The sequence below is a fragment of the Phocoena sinus genome, chromosome 6 (assembly GCF_008692025.1).
Source record: "Phocoena sinus isolate mPhoSin1 chromosome 6, mPhoSin1.pri, whole genome shotgun sequence".
NCBI classification, from domain to species: Eukaryota; Metazoa; Chordata; class Mammalia; order Artiodactyla; family Phocoenidae; genus Phocoena; species Phocoena sinus.
In genome coordinates, this window is record NC_045768.1 from 8,248,387 (window position 1) to 8,267,846 (window position 19,460).

The 19,460-nt window shown below is 44.5% G+C and overlaps 3 protein-coding genes and 1 non-coding gene across 8 annotated transcripts in view; 2 read left to right on the forward strand and 2 right to left on the reverse strand.

Annotated features, from left to right (window-relative positions):
* Window positions 1–257, reverse strand: part of LRSAM1 (leucine rich repeat and sterile alpha motif containing 1) — a 46,247-nt gene extending 45,990 nt beyond the window's left edge. For 2 of the 3 annotated variants that reach the window (XM_032635768.1, XM_032635766.1), the window contains exon 1: window positions 117–257. The gene's annotated coding sequence lies outside the window, so the exon portion shown is untranslated. The remainder of the gene's footprint in view (window positions 1–116) is intronic. The other variant, XM_032635767.1, reaches the window with a different exon arrangement.
* RPL12 (ribosomal protein L12) lies at window positions 240–4,146 on the forward strand. Its single transcript, XM_032635773.1, has 7 exons — window positions 240–398; window positions 1,186–1,259; window positions 2,264–2,362; window positions 2,706–2,787; window positions 3,395–3,481; window positions 3,811–3,923; window positions 4,099–4,146. Exons 1-7 carry the CDS (start codon window positions 362–364, stop codon window positions 4,102–4,104), a joined length of 498 nt encoding a protein of 165 aa, XP_032491664.1. The 5' UTR covers window positions 240–361; the 3' UTR covers window positions 4,105–4,146.
* Window positions 3,180–3,308, forward strand: LOC116756185. The gene has a single exon (XR_004350558.1). It is a non-coding gene; the product is annotated as a small nucleolar RNA SNORA65 (small nucleolar RNA).
* A 1,307-nt stretch (window positions 4,147–5,453) lies between the features above and the next one.
* ZNF79 (zinc finger protein 79) lies at window positions 5,454–18,749 on the reverse strand. Of its 3 annotated transcripts, XM_032635770.1 has the most exons (6): window positions 18,395–18,734; window positions 17,900–18,092; window positions 14,334–14,422; window positions 12,237–12,363; window positions 11,598–11,693; window positions 5,454–7,156 (listed from the first exon to the last, which is right to left on the reverse strand). In XM_032635770.1, the coding sequence occupies exons 3-6, from the start codon at window positions 14,364–14,366 to the stop codon at window positions 5,985–5,987; spliced, it is 1,428 nt and encodes a 475-aa protein (XP_032491661.1). In that variant the 5' UTR covers window positions 14,367–14,422; window positions 17,900–18,092; window positions 18,395–18,734; the 3' UTR covers window positions 5,454–5,984. The 3 variants fall into 3 exon arrangements, with proteins under 3 accessions (XP_032491661.1, XP_032491662.1, XP_032491660.1); XM_032635769.1 differs by lacking the exon at window positions 17,900–18,092 and having other exon boundaries at window positions 5,848–7,156; window positions 18,395–18,749; XM_032635771.1 differs by lacking the exons at window positions 11,598–11,693; window positions 12,237–12,363; window positions 14,334–14,422; window positions 17,900–18,092; window positions 18,395–18,734 and adding an exon at window positions 9,701–9,713.
* Between the last annotated feature and the right edge of the window lie 711 nt (window positions 18,750–19,460).

Consider the following 19,460-nt stretch of genomic DNA (forward strand, 5'->3'; position numbering starts at 1 on the left):
CCTCAGGGAGAATGGGCAGCAACGGAGCCTGAGATCTCGGGAGCAGCGCTCTGTTGTCTGCCTACCCCGGGAGAACTGCCCCGAACCCCGCTTCAGAACCCCTAGCTGCAGCTCACCGCGGTGCCTCCTTCCTTCTCCAGCCTTCAGCCTTAGGTGCCTGCCCACAAGCAATATGGCACCAAGGGCGTCGCTGCAAGATGGGGCGGAGACGGCAGTTCTCGCGAGAGCCGCGCTTTCAGGACTTTAACCGGCGCAAGTGCCCCATCTTCCGGTCTTTCGGTTTTCGGCTCGGAGGAGGCTAAGGTGCAACTTTCTTCGGTCGTCCCGAATCCGGGTTCATCCGACACCAGCCGCCTCCACCATGCCGCCTAAGTTCGACCCCAACGAGATCAAAGTCGGTGCGTGCTTTAGATGTGGCCGGGGCTTCGGGATGGTGCATCCCTCCCCGCGTTCTGTCCGGCTTGCGGCCTCCGCCGCAATTGCCTTTCCCACGGCGGGATTTAGAGCCGCTGCCCCCTAGAGGCTGGCCCTCTGGTGCTGCGTTCGGGGCGCTGTGTGGTCCTGGTCGACCCGCTTTCTGGGCCTCAGCTTCCCCACGTGTAGATGGGGGGGCAGGACCGGACGACCTGTGGCGGCTTTGCAGCCCCCACCCTTAGGGTAAGGTTTGTCTCCGGGCGCGTCCCCCTAGGCTGCGTTGGCCGGCGTCCGGGGCTTCCTCCACGCCGGCGCGGTGTGGGCCTCTGCAGCGGTAGCCAAGCGGAAGGCCGCTGTCCCACGTGGCGCTTGGAGCGGTCCGCGCCCTGCGGGGAGGGGTGTCCTGCCTCGCTCCCCCCGAGGTTCTTGGGGCTGTGTTTTTTTTTTTTTTTTTTTTTTTGCCGTACGCGGGCCTCCCACTGTTGTGGCCTCTCTCGTTGCGGAGAACAGGCTCCAGACGCGCAGGCTCAGCAGCTATGACTCACGAGCCCAGCCGCTCTGCGGCATGTGGGATCTTCCCGGACCGGGGCACGAACCCATGTCCCCTGCATCGGCAGGCGGACTCTCAACCACTGCGCCACCAGGGAAGCCCTCTTGGGGCTGTTTTGAGAAGAGGCAGAAGGTGGTGTGGCCAGGCCCGGAAAGATGCGTTGGGAGGGCTGTGACTTGGGGGCTCCCCTTGCGGAGGCACTGATCCTTTCTTTCTCCCAGTGTACCTGAGGTGCACCGGTGGGGAAGTCGGTGCCACGTCTGCCCTGGCCCCCAAGATCGGCCCCCTGGGTCTGGTAAGTCATCCTTGTGGAGGGGCGCTTTTTGTATGCGGAGAGCAGAGTTCGACTCTGGCTTGTGCAAACACGATTGTGTCTGAGGTGCCCCTGACAGTGAGCGATTGCCATCCCCAGCTAGGCCTGAACTGGCACTAGCCATCACAGAAAGGTTGTAGGTAAAGATGGAACCTGGTACCTTGAACCTGTAACTTTCCAGTGCCTCTTAGCTGCTGCTCTCTGTGTCCCTGAGAGACGGGATAGAGGAGGTTTTTGAAGTCAAGAGTGGCTTAGTGACACCGCATTGCCTACTTGGCATATGCCTGCTGGGAAGATAAAATGGGGTGTGACATGAAGATCTCGGTGAATGTTACAGTAGCTTGTATAAACTCTGCTCTGAACCTACTGGTTAATATGATTAGCTTTACCTAGGATCAGACTTATTTACCTGCTTTTTCCTCCATTTTATACTCTTTACTGAACTTCCTTTTTCTTGAATATAATCAGGCCTTTATTCCTTGAGCAGTGGTCTCCTGTCTGAAAAGCTCTCCCACCATGGTTTTGCTTAAGCAGTGTCCTCATTACTCTTCCTTGTCCCTTAGCTCAGCTGGCACTCACTGGACATCTCTCCTGTTTAGGGAATTGTAAAGGGGCAAATGCCCAGACCTCATCCCCACAGATTGACTAGGGTTGGTCAGACACAAGGACCTGGTGTCTTTAAAGAGACCCCCGGTGATTCAGATATAAGAGAGCTGAAAATTACCACATAGGTCCTTAGGAGAGGGGAGGTAGATAAGGGCCCTGGTCCCATTGTGGCCTTGAACCTGCAGTTTACAGCCCTGGACCAACTAAACCTGCAGCCTCAGTTTTCCAGTTGAGTATGGTGATAGCCGTGCCTCGATTGGGCAGGCAGTTAAACGTGTTTCAAACAGCTTGCTTGTGCTGCCAAGTGAGGAGGACCAGGCAGATTTCCAGACTGCTTCCATGTGGGGCCTGGTGTGATCATATACCTTTTATTTCTGCAGTCTCCAAAAAAAGTTGGTGATGACATCGCCAAGGCAACCGGTGATTGGAAGGGTCTGAGGATTACAGTGAAACTGACCATTCAGAACCGACAGGCCCAGGTACTTGGTTTGAGGGAGGGCAGAGGTAGGGATTGCTGGGAGGAAGGTTTTTTGCTGACATGGTCACCTGCCACCAGTGGTGAGGTAAGAGCAATATTATCTGTGGGGAAGGCTTTTGAGAGCATGGGTCAGATATTAACTCTTCTCACTTTGAGACACTGGGTAAATCACTTACGTTTGCTGGGGTAGGACGTGTTTCAGGTTGTGAAAATTAACCTGAATGTACAGTAAATGTGGCATCTGGCCCCATGGATTCTGAGAGCCAAGGTGCGTGGTAGTATTAGTTGTTCTCATTGGAGGGTGGGGTAGGGTATGTTATTCCCATTGAGAATCTCTTCTGCAGATTGAGGTGGTACCTTCTGCCTCTGCCCTGATCATCAAAGCCCTCAAGGAACCGCCAAGAGACAGAAAGAAGCAGAAAAACAGTGAGTGGCTTTTTCCTTGGTAGTATGTGAGTGGTATTGTGTGCCCAGTGTTTGATACACAGCTGCACGTGCTCCCTTTAATGAAACCTAGGGATGGCACAGGTATTTGTTAAGCTGTTACAGAGCTAGGCACTGCCAAGAAGTGCCATATGGCTCTCCCCAGTCTCTGGTGTGGAACAGATCCCACTGAATACTTGCAGGAGGGACATGTTCAGGCAGGGTGAAAAAATTGAGAAAGATAACCAGTAATCAAGAAAGAGCAGCTGCTTAGCTGGATGACAGCCCCTATGGACAGCTTTAATCAACCTCAGTCACTTCAGCATGTTTTTTCTCCTCTTCAAAACAGTCCCTTCCACTTAAGGTTAGCAAAGACTTGACTTTGTCCCTAGCCACCCGCCACTGCACCTGACCAGTTTGCTGTTGGCTGGTGCAATCCAGTGGTGAGCTGATACTAACCCCAGCTTAGGAAACAGTGTTGTTCTTCATGTGGATGACTCTGTGCCGAAAGCATGGGAACAGGTTAGAAATGGATGAGGGAGGACTGACTGGTCTGCTCTGCTCTGGCCTCAGGTGGTAAAAAGCTTTTGCTGTTTTTTATTTTCTGCAGTTAAGCACAGTGGAAACATCACGTTTGATGAGATTGTCAGCATTGCCCGACAGATGCGGCATCGATCTTTAGCTAGAGAACTCTCTGGTAAGAACAGAACAGTACGGGTCACCTTGTCACGCAAGATGTATTCACTTAGTGGCATTTTCCCACTTAGAGGGGACTTTATTCTGTAAGACCTGAAATTGGGGTGTGGTGTCTTTCTGGGTTTGAAAGAATCTGGGTATCATAGGACCTGTGGACATTTTTGCATTCAGAGCTTTTAAATATATGGAGCTATGAATTTTGGATTAGGGGAGCAGTGATGATTATTCCTGTATTCCATAAAAGTTTTCCCTCTCCTTCTCTGTATTTCCCCACTGGTATCTGAGGATTGTGAGGAAGGACAGGCCCTCTGATTCTACCTTTTCTTATAGGAACCATTAAAGAGATCCTGGGGACCGCCCAGTCTGTGGGCTGCAATGTTGATGGCCGCCACCCTCACGACATCATAGATGACATCAACAGTGGTGCAGTGGAATGTCCAGCTGTAAGTGACTTATGCATTGATTTGCTTAAAATTAGGGTGAAACCTGGAGGGGAAGCTAATGTATCCTTGGGGAAAAGGTGGAAAATTCTATAAGTGCTCAATAGTGGGGTTGGGAGATAAGGTTTTTTTGTCCTATTACTGAGAGGGTTTTTTTTTTTTTTTTTCTTTTCCACAGAGTTAAGAACTGCAAAGAAAAATAAAGGGTTATTTGACAAGCAGTGGACTTTCTGATGTGGCCTCTTCCTTGGGGGAGCCTAGGCTTTGTGGTCAAATGGTGGTCATTGAGGCCAGGGTGACAGAATCTGGGGATGAAGCAGCAATCTGTGGACAACACATTTCTGTCCTGTATGGGACTAGCTCAGAAGATACCTAGAAAGGAAGTCTGCTTTTTGGAGACACATTCATGGAGCTCCTCAAGAAAAAGTTCTTGGTCAGAAAGAAAACTTGGGGAATTAAACATAATAAACACCCAGGGAAGGAGCTCTTCATCCCAAACCAGTTTAATCATTTGGTGGGTTCTGGGCCCAGGGCCCATGATTCAAGGCTTTGCTCTCCATTCCAGTGTACAGCTGTGGTTCAGAACCACTGATGGGACAACCAAAGAACCTGACCTTTATGAGTCCTCTTCTGTAGTTAATTAGCAGCTCCTAGACCTACCCTGGTTTGTTTTAAACCAGTCACAGGCTATTTTCTAATGAATGCTTTCACCTTTCCTAAGCCTCTCCCTTGTCTTTTTCTTAGTTCTGTTCCTTTTGAGTTTCTAGAGCTCGTCACTCAACTTTCACCTTATTTGATATGCAATGAATGAACCTCAAACACCTGGACACTGAGACAAAGCTACCTGAGCAGCCTGAAGTACCACCTGGAAGGGGGCTTCTGGGCACTAGCCTAAAGGGAGTTGGGAATGACGGCACCAAGAACTTCGTTTCCCTGCCATTAGCCACTTGGCTGTCCCATTTGGTCATGGTGGTTTAGATGGTTTTTAATCACAGGTGCAAGCAGGGGTGGAAAACTGCTTTAGTGGAAAGGACTGCCTGAGATTGCTGGAGTGAGGAACATTCCAGGGCACGTGGCAAGTCATCAAGGACTCAAAGCTAGAGGCCTTGGGTGATGGCTGAGGGTATAACCAGCTTACCTTACAGTAGACCAGTAATGGGGAGTCTCAGATCGGGCTTACCTAACCAAAAACCAAGTAAGCTCACAGCAGTTTATAAGTGCTGAGATGAGATCTACACCAGTTGGGTGCAAGGGAGAAAGCAGGCCAACAGGCTAAAGAGCTTGATTTAAAAGATACTCAGCTGTCAGGAAGAGGGGAAAGTAAAAATGACTCGCCTGCCTCTGATCCAGGGAAAGCACGGCTGCCGTCACATTGCCCCAGGTTTGTTAGCCTTCCCTCCCTTAGGAACTCCGTTTAAAGGTATGTACCTTGCTGAGGGATTTCATTAGCTTCTTCCTGCACCCTCAACCTCACTGTCCTTCCTCGGTCTTTTCTTGACAGCAGTAACTAGAATAGAGCACTTGAGCAGCTCAGAAAGTGCAGGTTGTGTGCAGCTGTGTCTAGATTCAGCATCCCTCCCCCAGCCCTGTTCTAGTAACAGCTGGCTCTAGAATCTCCTTCCTCACTTGAATTCACTCCCCCAAATCTTAAACCTCAGTGGCCCCACTATGGGGAATACTCGTTCCCGCCTAATGTTCTTGATTCTCCTGTTGCAACAGCCCTCATTCAAGCAGAGACTGCGACGACCAGACCGCTGCCAAAATACCTGGCCTTTTAAGTAGGAATGAATTCTTTCACGCATTCTTTATAAATCAACGTTTCTGGAGTGCTTTTACCACTGAATTAAAGGTAAATCTTTAAAACAGTGTAATTGGGGTTGGGTTGTCTAAGAAGATGTTGAGAAAGAAGAGAGCACCTGAGACCTTCCAGAAGCAACATGTAAAATAGTGACTATTTATTAAAGGTGCTTTTGCACGTGGCTCTGAGCTAGACTTAAAGTCAGATATCCCCAGATGCCTTCAAATTACCTGTCAGGTCCCCATTCACTTTGGTTATGTTCCCAGTTACTCTCCAGCATGGAGTCTCTGATGTCTAATGAAAGCTGAACTACACCTGAAAGCCTTCCCACACTCACTACATTCATAAGGTTTCACACCAGTGTGAATTTTCTGATGCTGACTAAGGGATGAGCTCTGGTTAAATGCCTTTCCACACTCATTGCACTCATAGGGTTTTTCTCCTGTGTGAATTATATGATGTCGAATAAGGGCTGAGCTCTCACTGAAGAATTTCCCACATTCATTACATTTATAAGGCTTCTCCCCAGTGTGGGTCTTTTGGTGGATTATAAGGTTTGTGCTTTGGCTGAAGGCCTTCCCGCACTCACTGCACTTGTAGGGTTTCTCTCCAGTGTGAGTCCTCTGGTGGTTTGTGAGGTTTGCACTCTGGCTGAAGGCCTTCCCACATGCATTACATTTGTAGGGTTTCTCCCCTGTATGGATTCTCTGGTGCTGAATAAATGCTGCACAGTAGCTGAAGGCTTTCCCACATTCGCTGCACTTGTAGGGCTTCTCCCCTGTATGAGTCCGCTGGTGGTTTGTAAGATTTGCACTGTGGCGGAAGGCCTTCCCACAGTCACTGCATTCATAAGGCTTTTCTCCAGTGTGAATTCTCTGATGCTGAACAAGGGCTGAACAGTCACTGAAGGCTTTCTCACACTCACTACATTTGTAAGGCTTTTCTCCGGTATGAGTTCGCTGGTGTTTTGTAAGGTTTGCATTCTGGCTGAAGGCTCTTCCACATTCACTGCATTTATAAGGTTTCTCTCCGGTGTGAATCCTTTGGTGCTGAGTAAGAGATGAGCTCTGGCTGAAGGCCTTCCTGCATTCATTGCACTCATATGGCTTCTCCCCAGTGTGGCTCTTCTGGTGCTGAGAAAGGGAAGAACAGTAACTGAAGGCTTTGCCACATTCATTACATATGTACGGCTTCGCTCTGTGAGGTTTAATTATATCTGAATTCTTCCTGAAGCTCTCTGTGTGTGTTTCACATTTACGGGGTCTCACTTCTGTAGGAACTCTCTGCTGTGGAGAAAGAACTGGTCTCAGATTGAAGCTCTTCCCCAGTTCACTGTTCCTGTGATCTGACTCCCCAGAGGGCATCTCTACACTTGGGTCTTGGAATGATTCTTCAGAAATGTCTTGTTCAGGTGGTGATTCAGATACAATCTTCCAATCTGAAGAATATTTACAAAAGCAATTTAAAAGATTCTTTTGGTGGAAGAAAAGATACCGAAAGACAAAAGGCTGAAGGAGTCTGGCTGAGCTCTTATGTGGGACAGGTTCAATGCTTCCACCCCCTTCCACCCAGGATGTTTCTGTTACAACCACAATGATCAGAAAGCTTTTCAGAGACATGAGCACTCTTTGCTCCCTTTCCAAAACAGCAGAAGTTTATCCTGAACCTGTCTCAGATGCACTCCTCTCCTTTCTTTCTGACACTCCTCTCCTGTGCTTTTGCCAAGTACTGGGTTGTCTTAAGCTTCCTGGTGTGGTTTTGGGCAACCTGCTATTACCAGGTTTGAACAATTCACTTAAAAAAGCTGATGACTGATGCCAGCAGGATGAATGTTTTCACCTATCATATCAGCAAGATTTCAAAAAAAAAAAAGGTTAATTCTAGAGTGTTAAGAGTGCAGCATTTGGGATATCTCACACACTGGTGTGGCTGCATAAATGGACAGGCTTTTTGGAGAGTAATCTGGCTGCATGTGTGAAGAGTCCTTAAAATGCTGACACAGAATTCCACTTCACCTGTATTAACATCAGTTGTCAACACTGCATCATTTGTCAAATGAAAAGCAAATACCTAAATGTTTAATAACGACGAATGACTATAGTATAGCCAATCAAGGGACACTGTTCAGCAGTTATAAGTCATGTTTGAAATTGTACATTATAATTCCTTTTGTAGAAAGGTATTTATTGAAAAAACATTGGCAAGTTATACAATGTGAAGATAAGCTGTGTTGTCTTTGGCTTGTGGGATTAGGCAGGGGTAGTTTTTATTTTCTTCAATGCTTATCTGTATTTTCTAATGTTCTCCAGTGACTTATTTTTATAATAAAAGTTATAAAAACCTTGCTTTCAAGGACTAAGCAGTGATAAAAATAAACAACATGCTGTTAGGTGAAAGAAAAAATATGTAAAATTACATACTGTTACCTTAATTTTAGAAAATGCTGCTTTTGTAATACAAAGATTGAAGGTAATACCTCTGTGTGGTGGGATGACAGGAGATCTTGATTTTCTTTTTTATTTTCTAAACTTCAAATGAACTTATTTTTATTAGAAAAAAAGTTATTTTTAAAAGAATAACATTGCTTTTATAATATGGATGGGGGTGGGTGGTATTTTTAAAAAGAGTTACTGATTCTTAATCCCCTTTGGGACCTCATTCATTTTAAGAGAAAACCTTAAAGTGTGAATTAATGTATAATATTTGCAAAGTATTAAAACTAAGTGAACCCAATGGTCCCAGACATCTCTCTCTGTCTCCTTCATAGAGGCTTATAGCTAAGGGAGTGAAGTTTTAGGGAAGGCTATGGAGCTTCTTTTCACAAGGGTCAATTTTCCTGAAAAGATTCTTCCTGTTTCTACCTTATTTAGGAAAACAGCAGGTTAGTTTTAGGTATGCTTTATTTGAATTTCTATACAGAATCTTGACCCAGACTGCCTGGGTTCAAATCTGGGTTCAACCTCTTACTAGCTGTGTGACTCTGGGCAAATTACTATGCCTTGGATTTATTATTTGTGAATGTAGCTCTCTTCCAGAATTATTAAGAGGACTAAATGAGCTAAAACACAAAGGACCCAGAATGATACCTGAGGAATAGCAAGTGTTATATGAGTGCTTGTTATTATCTTGGACCTTTTCCTTGTAAATCATATTAACTGGTTTCCCATTAAGTTGCACATGCATTCAAAGCCCCAGTCTACTAAGAGCACCGAAGTCCCTGTTTCGGGTTGAGGGTATCTCTATGTTACTTGGTATTTGGTCTTACAGCTCTCAAAAACTGACCATCTATCTGAGTAAAAGATGGAAAGGAGAAGAAAAGCGACAACAAAAGAAGCAGTGGGAGAAAAAAGCAATTAAGAAGACTATGCGGGGAATTCCCTGGTGGTCCAGCGGTTAGGACTCTACGCTTCCACTACAGGGGGCATGGGTGCTGGCTCCTGTATAAGACGGTCTAATTATGTTCGAAACTGAATATACCCAAAACAGAACCGCTGATTTCCCCTTTCAAGCCAGTGTCTTTGTCAGTCTTCCCATTTACCCAACTGCTCAGGCCAGGGTCATCCTTAATGTCTCTTTCCCTCACATCCAGTCCACTAGCAAGTCGTGTTGGCTTTAACACCCAAGTATGTCCTGAATCCTCCTCCTCAGCCGCCACCATCCTCTCACTGGAATGTCCTAACTGATCTCCCTGCTTCTAGTCTTGAACACTGAAAGGCTAGTCTCCACACATATTATCTTTTCGAACACAAATATTATCCCTTCCCTGCTCAAAACCCTCAATGGCTTCCTATCTTCCTATTTGAATAAAACCTGAACGCCTCCCATGGCCTCTAAGCCTTACATGATCTGACCCCTGCCCAGCACCTTCCCTCTTGTTTACTGAGTCCTAGGCTCTTCTCATCCTAACACAAGTCTAACTTATTCCCAACTCAAAGCCTCAACACGTGGTGTGGCCCAGAATGTTCCTCCTCCGGATACTTACACGGCTGGCTCATTCTTTTCCTTCAGATCTCAGCTCCAGTGTCACCTCCTCAAAGTGGTCTTCCCTGTCCATCCGATCTAGGAGAGTCCCCACCCCACCCGTATTCCCCTTTCTTACAGTACTCATCACCATCCAATATTGTATCGGTTATTTTGTTTACTTGCTTTATCTACGTTCCTCACTAGGATGTAAGCAGGGCCTACATCTTGTTCTCTGTTGCACCTCCAGTAGCTAAAACAACGCCAGGCATGTACCACGCAGTGAGGCAAAGGCAGGTCGAAGACCTGGGTCTGTCACGGTGGGAGGGGTGGGATGGAATAATAGCTCTGAAACCAGCCCAGGAGGCACAGCGATGCCCAGGATGCTCGGTGGGTCTCAGAGCAGAGGTGCGACATCACAGGAGCAGTGTTTTAGTTACTCTAATAGCCAGATTTAAAACTTTCCTCCAGCTACTTCACTATTACAGAATTAATACCGCCCTACATTGTCGACAACTTTTTTTCAAATAAGTCTGTCAAAGAGTGAGACAGGTTTTGTTATCTACATTTTTTCAGATATAGAAACAGAGGACCACAATTTAGTGGTTTACTCTGAATCCACGTAGTTAATATGTAGCAAGCCAGGACCTGGATGCGTCTTTCATGGGTCCACATCCGAAGCTGCTTCCACACTAATACTCTACACTAATACCTCAGGGCACAGATCCTTTGTGGTAACACCTTTTCCCAACTTCTGTTTTTAGTGACATGGTGATTTGAATCTTTTTCAGTAACCTTTATAGGATCCTGAACCCCTCTAAGACTGTGATGAAATCTTTTCCCAGAAAGATGCAGTTATTGCCACAGAACACTCTATTCAATTCCCAAAGTTCCACACAGGGTTCTCTGGATTCAGGTTAAAGGTCCTGCATAACAAGTATGCTGTGCTGGGAAGCAGGGGGTTTGGGAGAAGGAAGCAGCAGGCAGTGAGGCGCCCGGTAAAGGGAAGTATTTCAGCAAGTGTGAGTGGTGCCCAGAGTTACAAGGGCTGAGGTGACATGTGATAGGCTGCTTAGAAAGAGGATAAAATGTGAAGAGAGTTCAGATGAACCGTGCACAAAGTAAGCCAGAGGCTTTGTTTTCATTGTCCTACAGCGACCATAAAAGATATAAAGCATTAGACCGCATTTTTAGAAAAATTTAAAATTTTGTCGCTTTAAAGTTGTTAAGTTCATTGTACCTCTGATGCTTTAAGTTTCGAAATATCAGAAGTGGCTGGAACCACAGGCCCTGCCAGAGGCCAGACATTTGCAAGGGCTGAAATATGAAGGTGGGGGTGGAGTGAGCAGCCTTAGATGAGCATCAAGAGATAAAGGCAGAGACTATGGCTTCTCTTGCTCGCTTTCCCTAAGTTTCTTAGTATCAGAACATTCCAGCATGGCCATGAAGAGGGAGAGAAAGGGTGCGGGTGCACAATCCAATAAAGGGTTAGTCAGAGAGGGGAGAAGCAGTAGGTGTCACAGCTGAAGCATGGCTAAAGGTGGGTACTTGAGATCCTCAGTGAGGTGAACCCGAAGCAGGGAATGTGCTAGGCCAGCAAAGATGACTCTCATTTCCCAGAGGCCAGCAATACCACCAGTGCTCCCAAATGCCTCCCAGCCTGGGAGACTGAGTAGACAGCGTGGAATAGAGGGCTTTGGAGTCTGACTGTTGTTGCTTCAAACCCCAGCCTCGCCGCTTTCTAGCTGTGAGGCTCTGAACCAGTGAGTTAGCCTTTCTCAGCTTTATTTTCCTCATCTATAAAACAGGGATAATAATATCTACCTCACCAGTTGTTAAAATACTCAAATGCACTAACGCATGTTTCAAAGGGGCTTTTGCTCCCGAGACTCTGACCGGCTTAGTGCTTGCTCACATACCTGGACAGGTACTCCTTAGGCCTTCTCTCTCTAGCATCCATGAACCTTCCCTTTGTTCCAACTGGGAGTTCATACCAGGCTGGGAGACTGGAAGTCCTATTTAAGGGGGAAAAAAGTGGGGTTTAGAGATCTGTACTAAGTATCAATAGCCTCCCAGAACTGAGGGGAGTGGAAACAGGTCATTCATTTCATTCATTCAACAAATATTTATTGAGCACTGACTTGGTACCAGGCACTAGGGGACACAGCAGTAAATAAGATAGATACGGTGCCAAGGTCTTAGTAGAGCATTTCTGAAAAGAGCTAAAGTAACAGACTCAAGGAGGGGTCAAGCCAGGGAGCTAAGCAAGCCCATAAAGCCAGATACTTAAGAAGTCGGGAACTTAGTGACTATGGAGGAACTGGCCTGAAGGCTACCCCACCCTTCCTGGGAAATAAGAAAACGGGGAGGTGCAGCCTCGGGGGGAACAAAATGAAACTGCCTATTTCCCAAACCAGAATGCAGAGATCTTTCACTAGGGAATGAGGAGGAATAAACACTATCCCTCCCGTGCAGCAGAGCCACTCAGGATCACTCGACACTGGAAGTAAAACATTTTCAGAACTGAACAAATTCTGCATTTTAAATGGTTTCCTTACCCAGTAGGACCAGGTTTCTGGACTTTTCTGGCATCCCTTTCTTGAACCTGTCCCTCGGAGTAGGGGCCAACTGCCTCCATCCCTTCTGGGTAAAAGCTACAGTCACACTGTTGAAAGGTGTGGATCCCTGAAACAACAAGCATATTCCTTCTTGCCCAGTGGCCTTAGAATATGAGGGGGTGGGGAGGTTGGCAGCTTTGGGTGTGTTGGTTCGCAGGCCTACACAGGGTCTTTGAAAAGACTCAGGGTAGTTCCAGAAAAGCGTTTATTGATCACTTCTTATGTGCCTAACACTATATTGGATATTGATGCACAAAAATAAATAAAATACAGTCTCTCTTGTCTTCACATGTTCTATAACTCTAGTAGACTTTATACATAGATAGAAGAAACTATGTATATATATATGAGCAGTAATTGGGCAGAACTAACAGGTGCTTGGGAATTAAAAGCGCCAATATAGAAAAAACAAAATTAGAATGTGTGAATTTATGCAACAAGGAATCAGCTGCAAATTAGCAAAGAAATGTGAATGATTAATGTTTTCAGAACATTTAATAAATATTCCTGCTTACTCAGACATCACACAGTACAGCAGGAGAGCCAGCACGTATGCAACCACCTGTAATAATGTATCAAAGAGATGGACAGATTAGTTGCTAGGATAACAGAGGAGGAATCATAGGTGGAGGGCAACCTGGCCTTCAAGGAGCAGGTTCCTCAGATGGAGAAAGAGAAGGATGTCCAAGGCAACGGAAGCATCAGGAGCAAAGGCACGGAGGCAAGGGGGTCTTTGCCTATTTTCAGCTTAGGAAATGGTACCTCCAGTCACCTAGTTGGCCATGTCAGACAACTGGGTGCTATCTTCCCCTTTCTTGCAGCTCCCCACATGTCAACTGCATATTCATTCTTCCTCCTCAATATCATGAGAATTCATGCATTTCTCTCCATGCCCCTGCCACTGCCTTGCTTTAAGCCACCATCGTTTCCCAATTCATAACTAGTTTCCTGATTTCTAATTTTACCTGTCCTTCCAATACATCCTTCACACTGAGAAATGCACTAAACAGGACAAAGAGGGTCATTTTAAAAAACGATGGAATATTTAAAACATTTGGGTCATTTTATAATAATCAAGAGAGTAAAATCCATTATGAAGATATAAGGGTCATGAACCAAATAACAAATATATAATTCATAAAGAAAAAACTGTAGGAAGTACAAGGAGAAATTTAAAATATAGCTACAAGAAATGTTAAACAACTTAGTTGTTAACAGAGTTAATACAAAATAAACCAAAAAATAAAGGTATGGAAGAAATGAGTAATTTAATAAGGTTGAGCCATAAATCCTACAGCTGCAATCACACTATACCTGGATGTTTTGTGTGGAGAAGAGACACAAACTTTGCCTGCATGGAGCACAGCCCAGCTAAATGTGCAGACAAGAAACCAAAGTCACAATTTTGGCATATCTAAAAATGTAAAGACCCACCACCAAAAATATTCAATATATATGAACAAAACAGGAAGAAAATGAATTAGGGGATTCAACTCAAGAGATTTTGAAAAGTGAATTTTAAAATAAATCTAAGGAAAGCAGAAGCAAAAAAACTAACAAAAAATTTTGTTAATAAAGAGTAGAACTGATGAGGAAATCCAAGAGCAGGCGTTCTAAAAATGAAAACAGACCAATTCCTAGTCTAGTCAAGAAAAAGAAAGGGAGAAGACCATTCTTACTCTCATAGAAGGCCTATGAAATGGAATTTATTAGAAATAATTCTGTAGAATACTCTTAATGAAATTGGGGAAATATTAATCAAATTCTACTAAGTGTAAATAAAAAGAAGGTTACAAATCAGGACAAACCCATTTGGGGAAAACAGAAAAAAAAGAATATGACTAAAAGGACACAAATCAAAATGTTAAGTGTTATTTCTTTGTAGGATTAAGTGTAATTTTGGGGGGGTATGTTGTCTACACTTTTCAGGTTTTCTACAAAGAACATGAATTCCTTTTGTAATTAAAAACCAAAAATACCCTTAATATTAAAAAAAAAAAAAAAGAGGCTGCCTTTCAGAGTAAATTTCCAACTTACTTGGGGCCCAGCTGTGAGGAGACCACCTGCCATTCCTTCCTCTTCTGTGCCTTCCTCTTGGGGAAGGGCAGGATCTGGAGAAGGTGGCTCTGGAGGAAGAGAAAGAAAGCAATGAGGCATAAAATTTACATCTCACCAAGCTAGAAAGTCTCAAATTTTCACTCTGAAGAGAGTGTTCAAATGACATTATAGGTCTCAGGGCTCATTGAGGCTGAATTTGCAGACCTGCAAGGGGACAGAAAATTTTCAATTTCCCTTCCTACCTCAGAAGTTCCATCAATTGACTCAAACATAGGGAGGCATTAGAGTGTAACAGACTCAAGTATTCCAGATCTACCACTTACCAGCAGTGTACAAATCATGTAACCTCTCTAAGTCTCATTTTTCTCATCTGTAAAATGAGGATAATATCCCGTGTAAAGTTGCTGTGAAGATTTAAATGCAGACAAAGCAGTTGACACAATGCTTAGCATGTAAATATACAGCTTACAACTATTACCAATTAAGTTCCTTGAAGAAAGTGGCTCTGCAAATTTAAGACATTTGCTTAAACAAAAAAAGAGGTAATGACCAAGTGGGATTCATCCCAGGAATGCAAGGTTGGTTCACCAAATGAAAATCAATCTGTGTAACACACTATATTAATACAAAGCGGAAAAAAAAACCCCATATGATCATCTCAGTGAACACCAAGAAGGCCATTTTACAGAATCTGACACCTTTCATGATAAAACACATCCAATAAACTAGGAACAGAAGGGAACTTCCTCAACTTGATAAGAGGCATTTACAAAAAATCAGAGCTAAAGACTGATGCTTTTCCCCTAAGATCAGGAACAAGACAAGGATGTCTGCTTTTGCCACTTCTAACCAGTATTATACTGGAAGTTCTAGCCAGAGCAATTAGGCAAAAACAAGCAAACAAGCAAACCAAAGGCATACAGATTGGAAAGGAAGAATTTAAGCTACCTGTATTTGTGAATGGCATGATTTTGTATACAGAAAATCCTAAGGAATCCACAGAAAACTATCACAGCTAAACAAGTTCAGCAAGGTTGCAAGATACAACATGAATATACAATAAAAAAACGACTCAATTAAAAATGGGCAAAGGATTGAATAAACAGTTCTCCAACTGTATCTCTATACACTAGTAATGAACAATCCAAAAATGAAATTTTAAATTCCATTTACAAGAGCATTAAAAGAACAAAACACCTAGGAATAAACTGAACAAAAGAAGTGCAAGAGTTTGATTACTGATGTTATGAGCAAAAAAGTATAAATAACATAGGTAGGATACTTATTTTGGTATGGATTAATTTACTTTACTGTCTTAGCCATATCTACCTCTAATCTCTTGTCACTAGTATTCTTCTTAAAGTTGTTTTTTCAAAATGTTATTATTTTTTAATTTTTAAAATTAAATTTCACACATCATCCTCAACACTGCATTTTATATGTAATAGATTTAAAACTGTTGACACCTCTAGTTGACCTTTCTCTGTAGACCATAAAGTCTTTAACTGAGAAAATCATTCCCTACAGACACTGAGGTATCTGTTAAGCTGAGAGCAATTTCTCATAAATGGATGTTATTCTCAATCCTAATTCTTTGTTTTTTTAATGTGTAAATATTTCAGAACAAATATTTTTATGGATACTGTTACTTTTGCTTCCATTTGGATACTTTTCTTTAAGTTTTTTTTTTTTTTTTTTGGTACGCGGGCCTCTCACTGTTGTGGCCTCTCCCGTTGCGGAGCACAGGCTCCGGACGCGCAGGCTCAGCGGCCATGGCTCACGGGCCCAGCCGCTCCGCGGCATGTGGGATCTTCCCCGGCCGGGGCACGAACCCGTGTCCCCTGCATCGGCAGGCGGACTCTCAACCACTGCGCCACCAGGGAAGCCCGGATACTTTTCTTTAATAAAAAATCATCAAATCTCAAAAAAAAAAAAAAGTGAAAGACATTACATTGAAAATTACCAAACATTGTTCAAGGAAATTACAGAAGATCTAAACTTTCTACAAAGCAACAGTAATTAAAATAGTGTGGAACTGATATAAGGATAGACATATAGATCAATGGAGAAGAACTGAGAGTCCAGAAATAAATCCATACATTTATGGACAACTGATTTTCAACAAGAGTGCCAAGAAATTAAATTTCTTTTCAAAAAAATAGAGATGGGACAACTGGATATCTACATGCAAAAGAATGAAGCTGGACTCCTACCTCACACCATATATAAAAACCCAAAATGGATCAAAGACCTAAATGTAAAAGCTAAAACTTCTAGAAGAAAATACAGATATAAATCTTTATGACCTCTGATTAGGCAATGGGTTTCTTAGACATGATACCAAAAGCACATGCAACAAAAGAAAAGCTGAACTGGATTTCATAAAAATTAAAAACTCTGTGCTTTAAAGGACACTGTCAAGAAAGTGAAAAGATCTGCAAATCATATATCTTCTAAGGGTCTAGTATCCAAAATATAAAAAGAATTCTTTATATTAAAAACTCAACAAAGAAAGACAAATAACCCAACTTAAAAATGGGCAATGGATTTGAATAGGTATTTCTCTAAGTAAGATACAAACAGCTATTAAGTATATGAAAAGATGCTCAACATCATCAGTCATTGGAGAAATGCATATCAAACCATTATGAGATATCACTTCACACCAAGATGGCTAAAATTAAAAAGATGGAAAAAAAACAAGTGTTGATAAGTATGTAGAGAAACTGAAATCCTCATACATTACTACTGGGAATGTAAAATGGTGCAGCCACTGTGGAAAACAAGTCTGGCAGTTCCTGAGAAAGTTAAACAGAGTTACCAAAGTTACTAGAGTTATACAATAATTCCTCCCCTAAGTATATATAAACCCTAGAAAAATGAAAACACATCCACACAAAAACTTGTGCATGCATGTTTATGGGATTATTCATAATAGCCCAAACTGGAAACCACCCAAATGTCCAACAACTGAGGAAGAGATAAATGTAACATGGTATAATCCATGTAATGGAATATTATTCAGCCATAAAACGTAGATTCCTTCATGTTACAACATGGATGAACCTTGAAACGTTATGCTAAGTGAAAGAAGCCAGACGCATATATTGTATGATTCTATTTTCATGAAATGTCCAGAATAGGCAAATTCATGAGGACAGAAAGTATTGAATAGATTAATGGTTGCCAGGAACTAGGAGGAAGGGAAAATGTGGAGTAATACCAGTTTCTTTCTGGGGTGATGAAAATGTTCTGGAATTAAATAATGGTGATGGACTTCCCCGGTGGTCGAGTGGTTAAGACCCGTGCAGGGGGCATGGGTTGGATCCCTGGTTGGGGAACTAAGATCCTGCATGCCGCAGCCAAAAAAAAAAAAGGTGATGGTTGCATAACTTTGTGAATATACTAAAAGCTACTGAATTGTACACTTTAAAAGTGAATGCATGTAAATGATATCTCAGTTTAAAAAGGTGCTTTCAAAAGCGTCGTTTTAGTTGATGCTTTACAGTTCTTAGAGGTGAACGAGGTAGTTAACGTTATTTTACCTTTTCCTCCATGAAGAAACACAGGCTAAGAAAGCTGGCTGGTACCCCAGAGCTTAAACAGGAATCCTAGCCTTCTGATTCTAAATCTCCAGTATTCTCCACGATTTCACAATCCAACTGGGTTGAACCCATCCTCAATATGAGGTGAAGCCAACGGGCTCCCATTCCGAACATCTCTGATGCTTCAAGAGGGCTGGAAGATCAGAAGCAATAGGGGAGGCCCTGAGTAAGTCCCATTTTCCTTCCCAAGGCCCATTTCTCTCTACTTTCTAATGCCATGGGTCCATCAACAGATCGGAGTAAGGGACAGGACACTCAGAAATGATCCAGGGCTGAGCTCCTCAAACTTTTCTGACCCCGGAATTCTTTATTCCACAAAAAGGATCGTCCCCCAACCACTTGTGGAAAGGATGACCGCCGAATTCTGATCTGGGTCACACAGCACTGTTAGCGGACAAGCTAGAAGCCACAAACCGCTCCACCACTCCGTCTCACCTCCTTCCTCCAGCATTTGGGTCCCGCCTCGCGCCACCGCCTCCCAGCAGTTTTCTGAGCGTCAGCGTCGCTTCACTGCAGCGCCAGCCCCGCTCTGGGCTCTTCTCTCAGGCCTGTCCCCTTAAAGGCCGGGTCTGAGCCTGCGGTGCTGAGCCCGGTCCGGCCTGTCCAGCCGGGTCTTTCACTGTCTCCCCAGCCACAGCCAGGCCTCGGCTGGGGAGCCCGTGGTGCACCTGCCTCGGTCTCAGGCAGAACACCACGTGAAAAAGCCGCTGCCAGCTACGCGAGAAAGCTCCCGGCTCCCGCCACCAAGCGTGAGCTCAGAAACTGCGGCCGCAGACCCGCCTCTCGCTCCAAAAGGGACGGCGCCTGAATAGCGCCACTTCCGGTCATGCGCACATGCCTCCCTGCCCCACCGGACTCCATTTCCCAGAAATCTCCGGGCTCGTTACTGGCCAAAGCCTTTTCTTGTCTCTCGGTGCCGGGTTGTGACCGGCACACCCTCGTGGACCGTATTTCCTAGCGAGGCTTCCGCCTGTTCTTGCTTCCAGAATCTATTTCCCATCACGCTTTGTTGCACATGCCTTTCAGGTCCACTGAATACAATGACTGGGGCCTCTTGGACAGGAAGAGACTTGGCCGCGAAGGCTCACGGGAGCAGTGCTTTTAGCGCAGGCGCAGATCTGCACTAGGGCTAGGCGCCTGGTTTCTGTTCAGGGATTTGACGTGCCCGGGGCCCGGCTCCACGGGGTCCTCTCCCTCGTCAGTCAGCTCAGGGCCCAACCCCAGCCACCTTCACGGTCCTCTTGCGCCCTTCTGATAGTTTGGGAGGGGTAAAGGAAGTGAGGGCCCCTCAGTGTGAACGGGGCAGCCGCAGGTTGGCCTGGAACGGTCAAAGTATAAAAGTTTATCAGCAGGAAGACGTCTTCAGTAATCTCAGGGCCAGAAGCACACTTTAACAGTGTTCAGTTAGAAGTGTTGGGAGAGGAGATTCCTGAATATTCTGTCCTTGGGGGCTTCCGTGCTGCCCCAGGGGATATTTCATTGGGCTTCCTCAGAGCGTTGA

Excerpts from the sequence above, each read along its gene's own strand:
- RPL12 (XM_032635773.1), top strand. The coding sequence starts at position 362 with ATGCCGCCTAAGTTCGACCCCAACGAGATCAAAGTCG. Across the intron at positions 399-1,185 it reads CCCCAACGAGATCAAAGTCG|TGTACCTGAGGTGCACCGGT; the intron begins GTGCGTGCTTTA and ends TCTTTCTCCCAG. Across the intron at positions 2,363-2,705 it reads TTCAGAACCGACAGGCCCAG|ATTGAGGTGGTACCTTCTGC; the intron begins GTACTTGGTTTG and ends TCTCTTCTGCAG.
- ZNF79 (XM_032635769.1), bottom strand. Across the intron at positions 12,364-14,333 it reads TCCTCACAGCTGGGCCCCAA|GGATCCACACCTTTCAACAG; the intron begins GTAAGTTGGAAA and ends TTGTTGTTTCAG. Across the intron at positions 11,694-12,236 it reads CAGAAACCTGGTCCTACTGG|GACTTCCAGTCTCCCAGCCT; the intron begins GTAAGGAAACCA and ends CCCCTTAAATAG.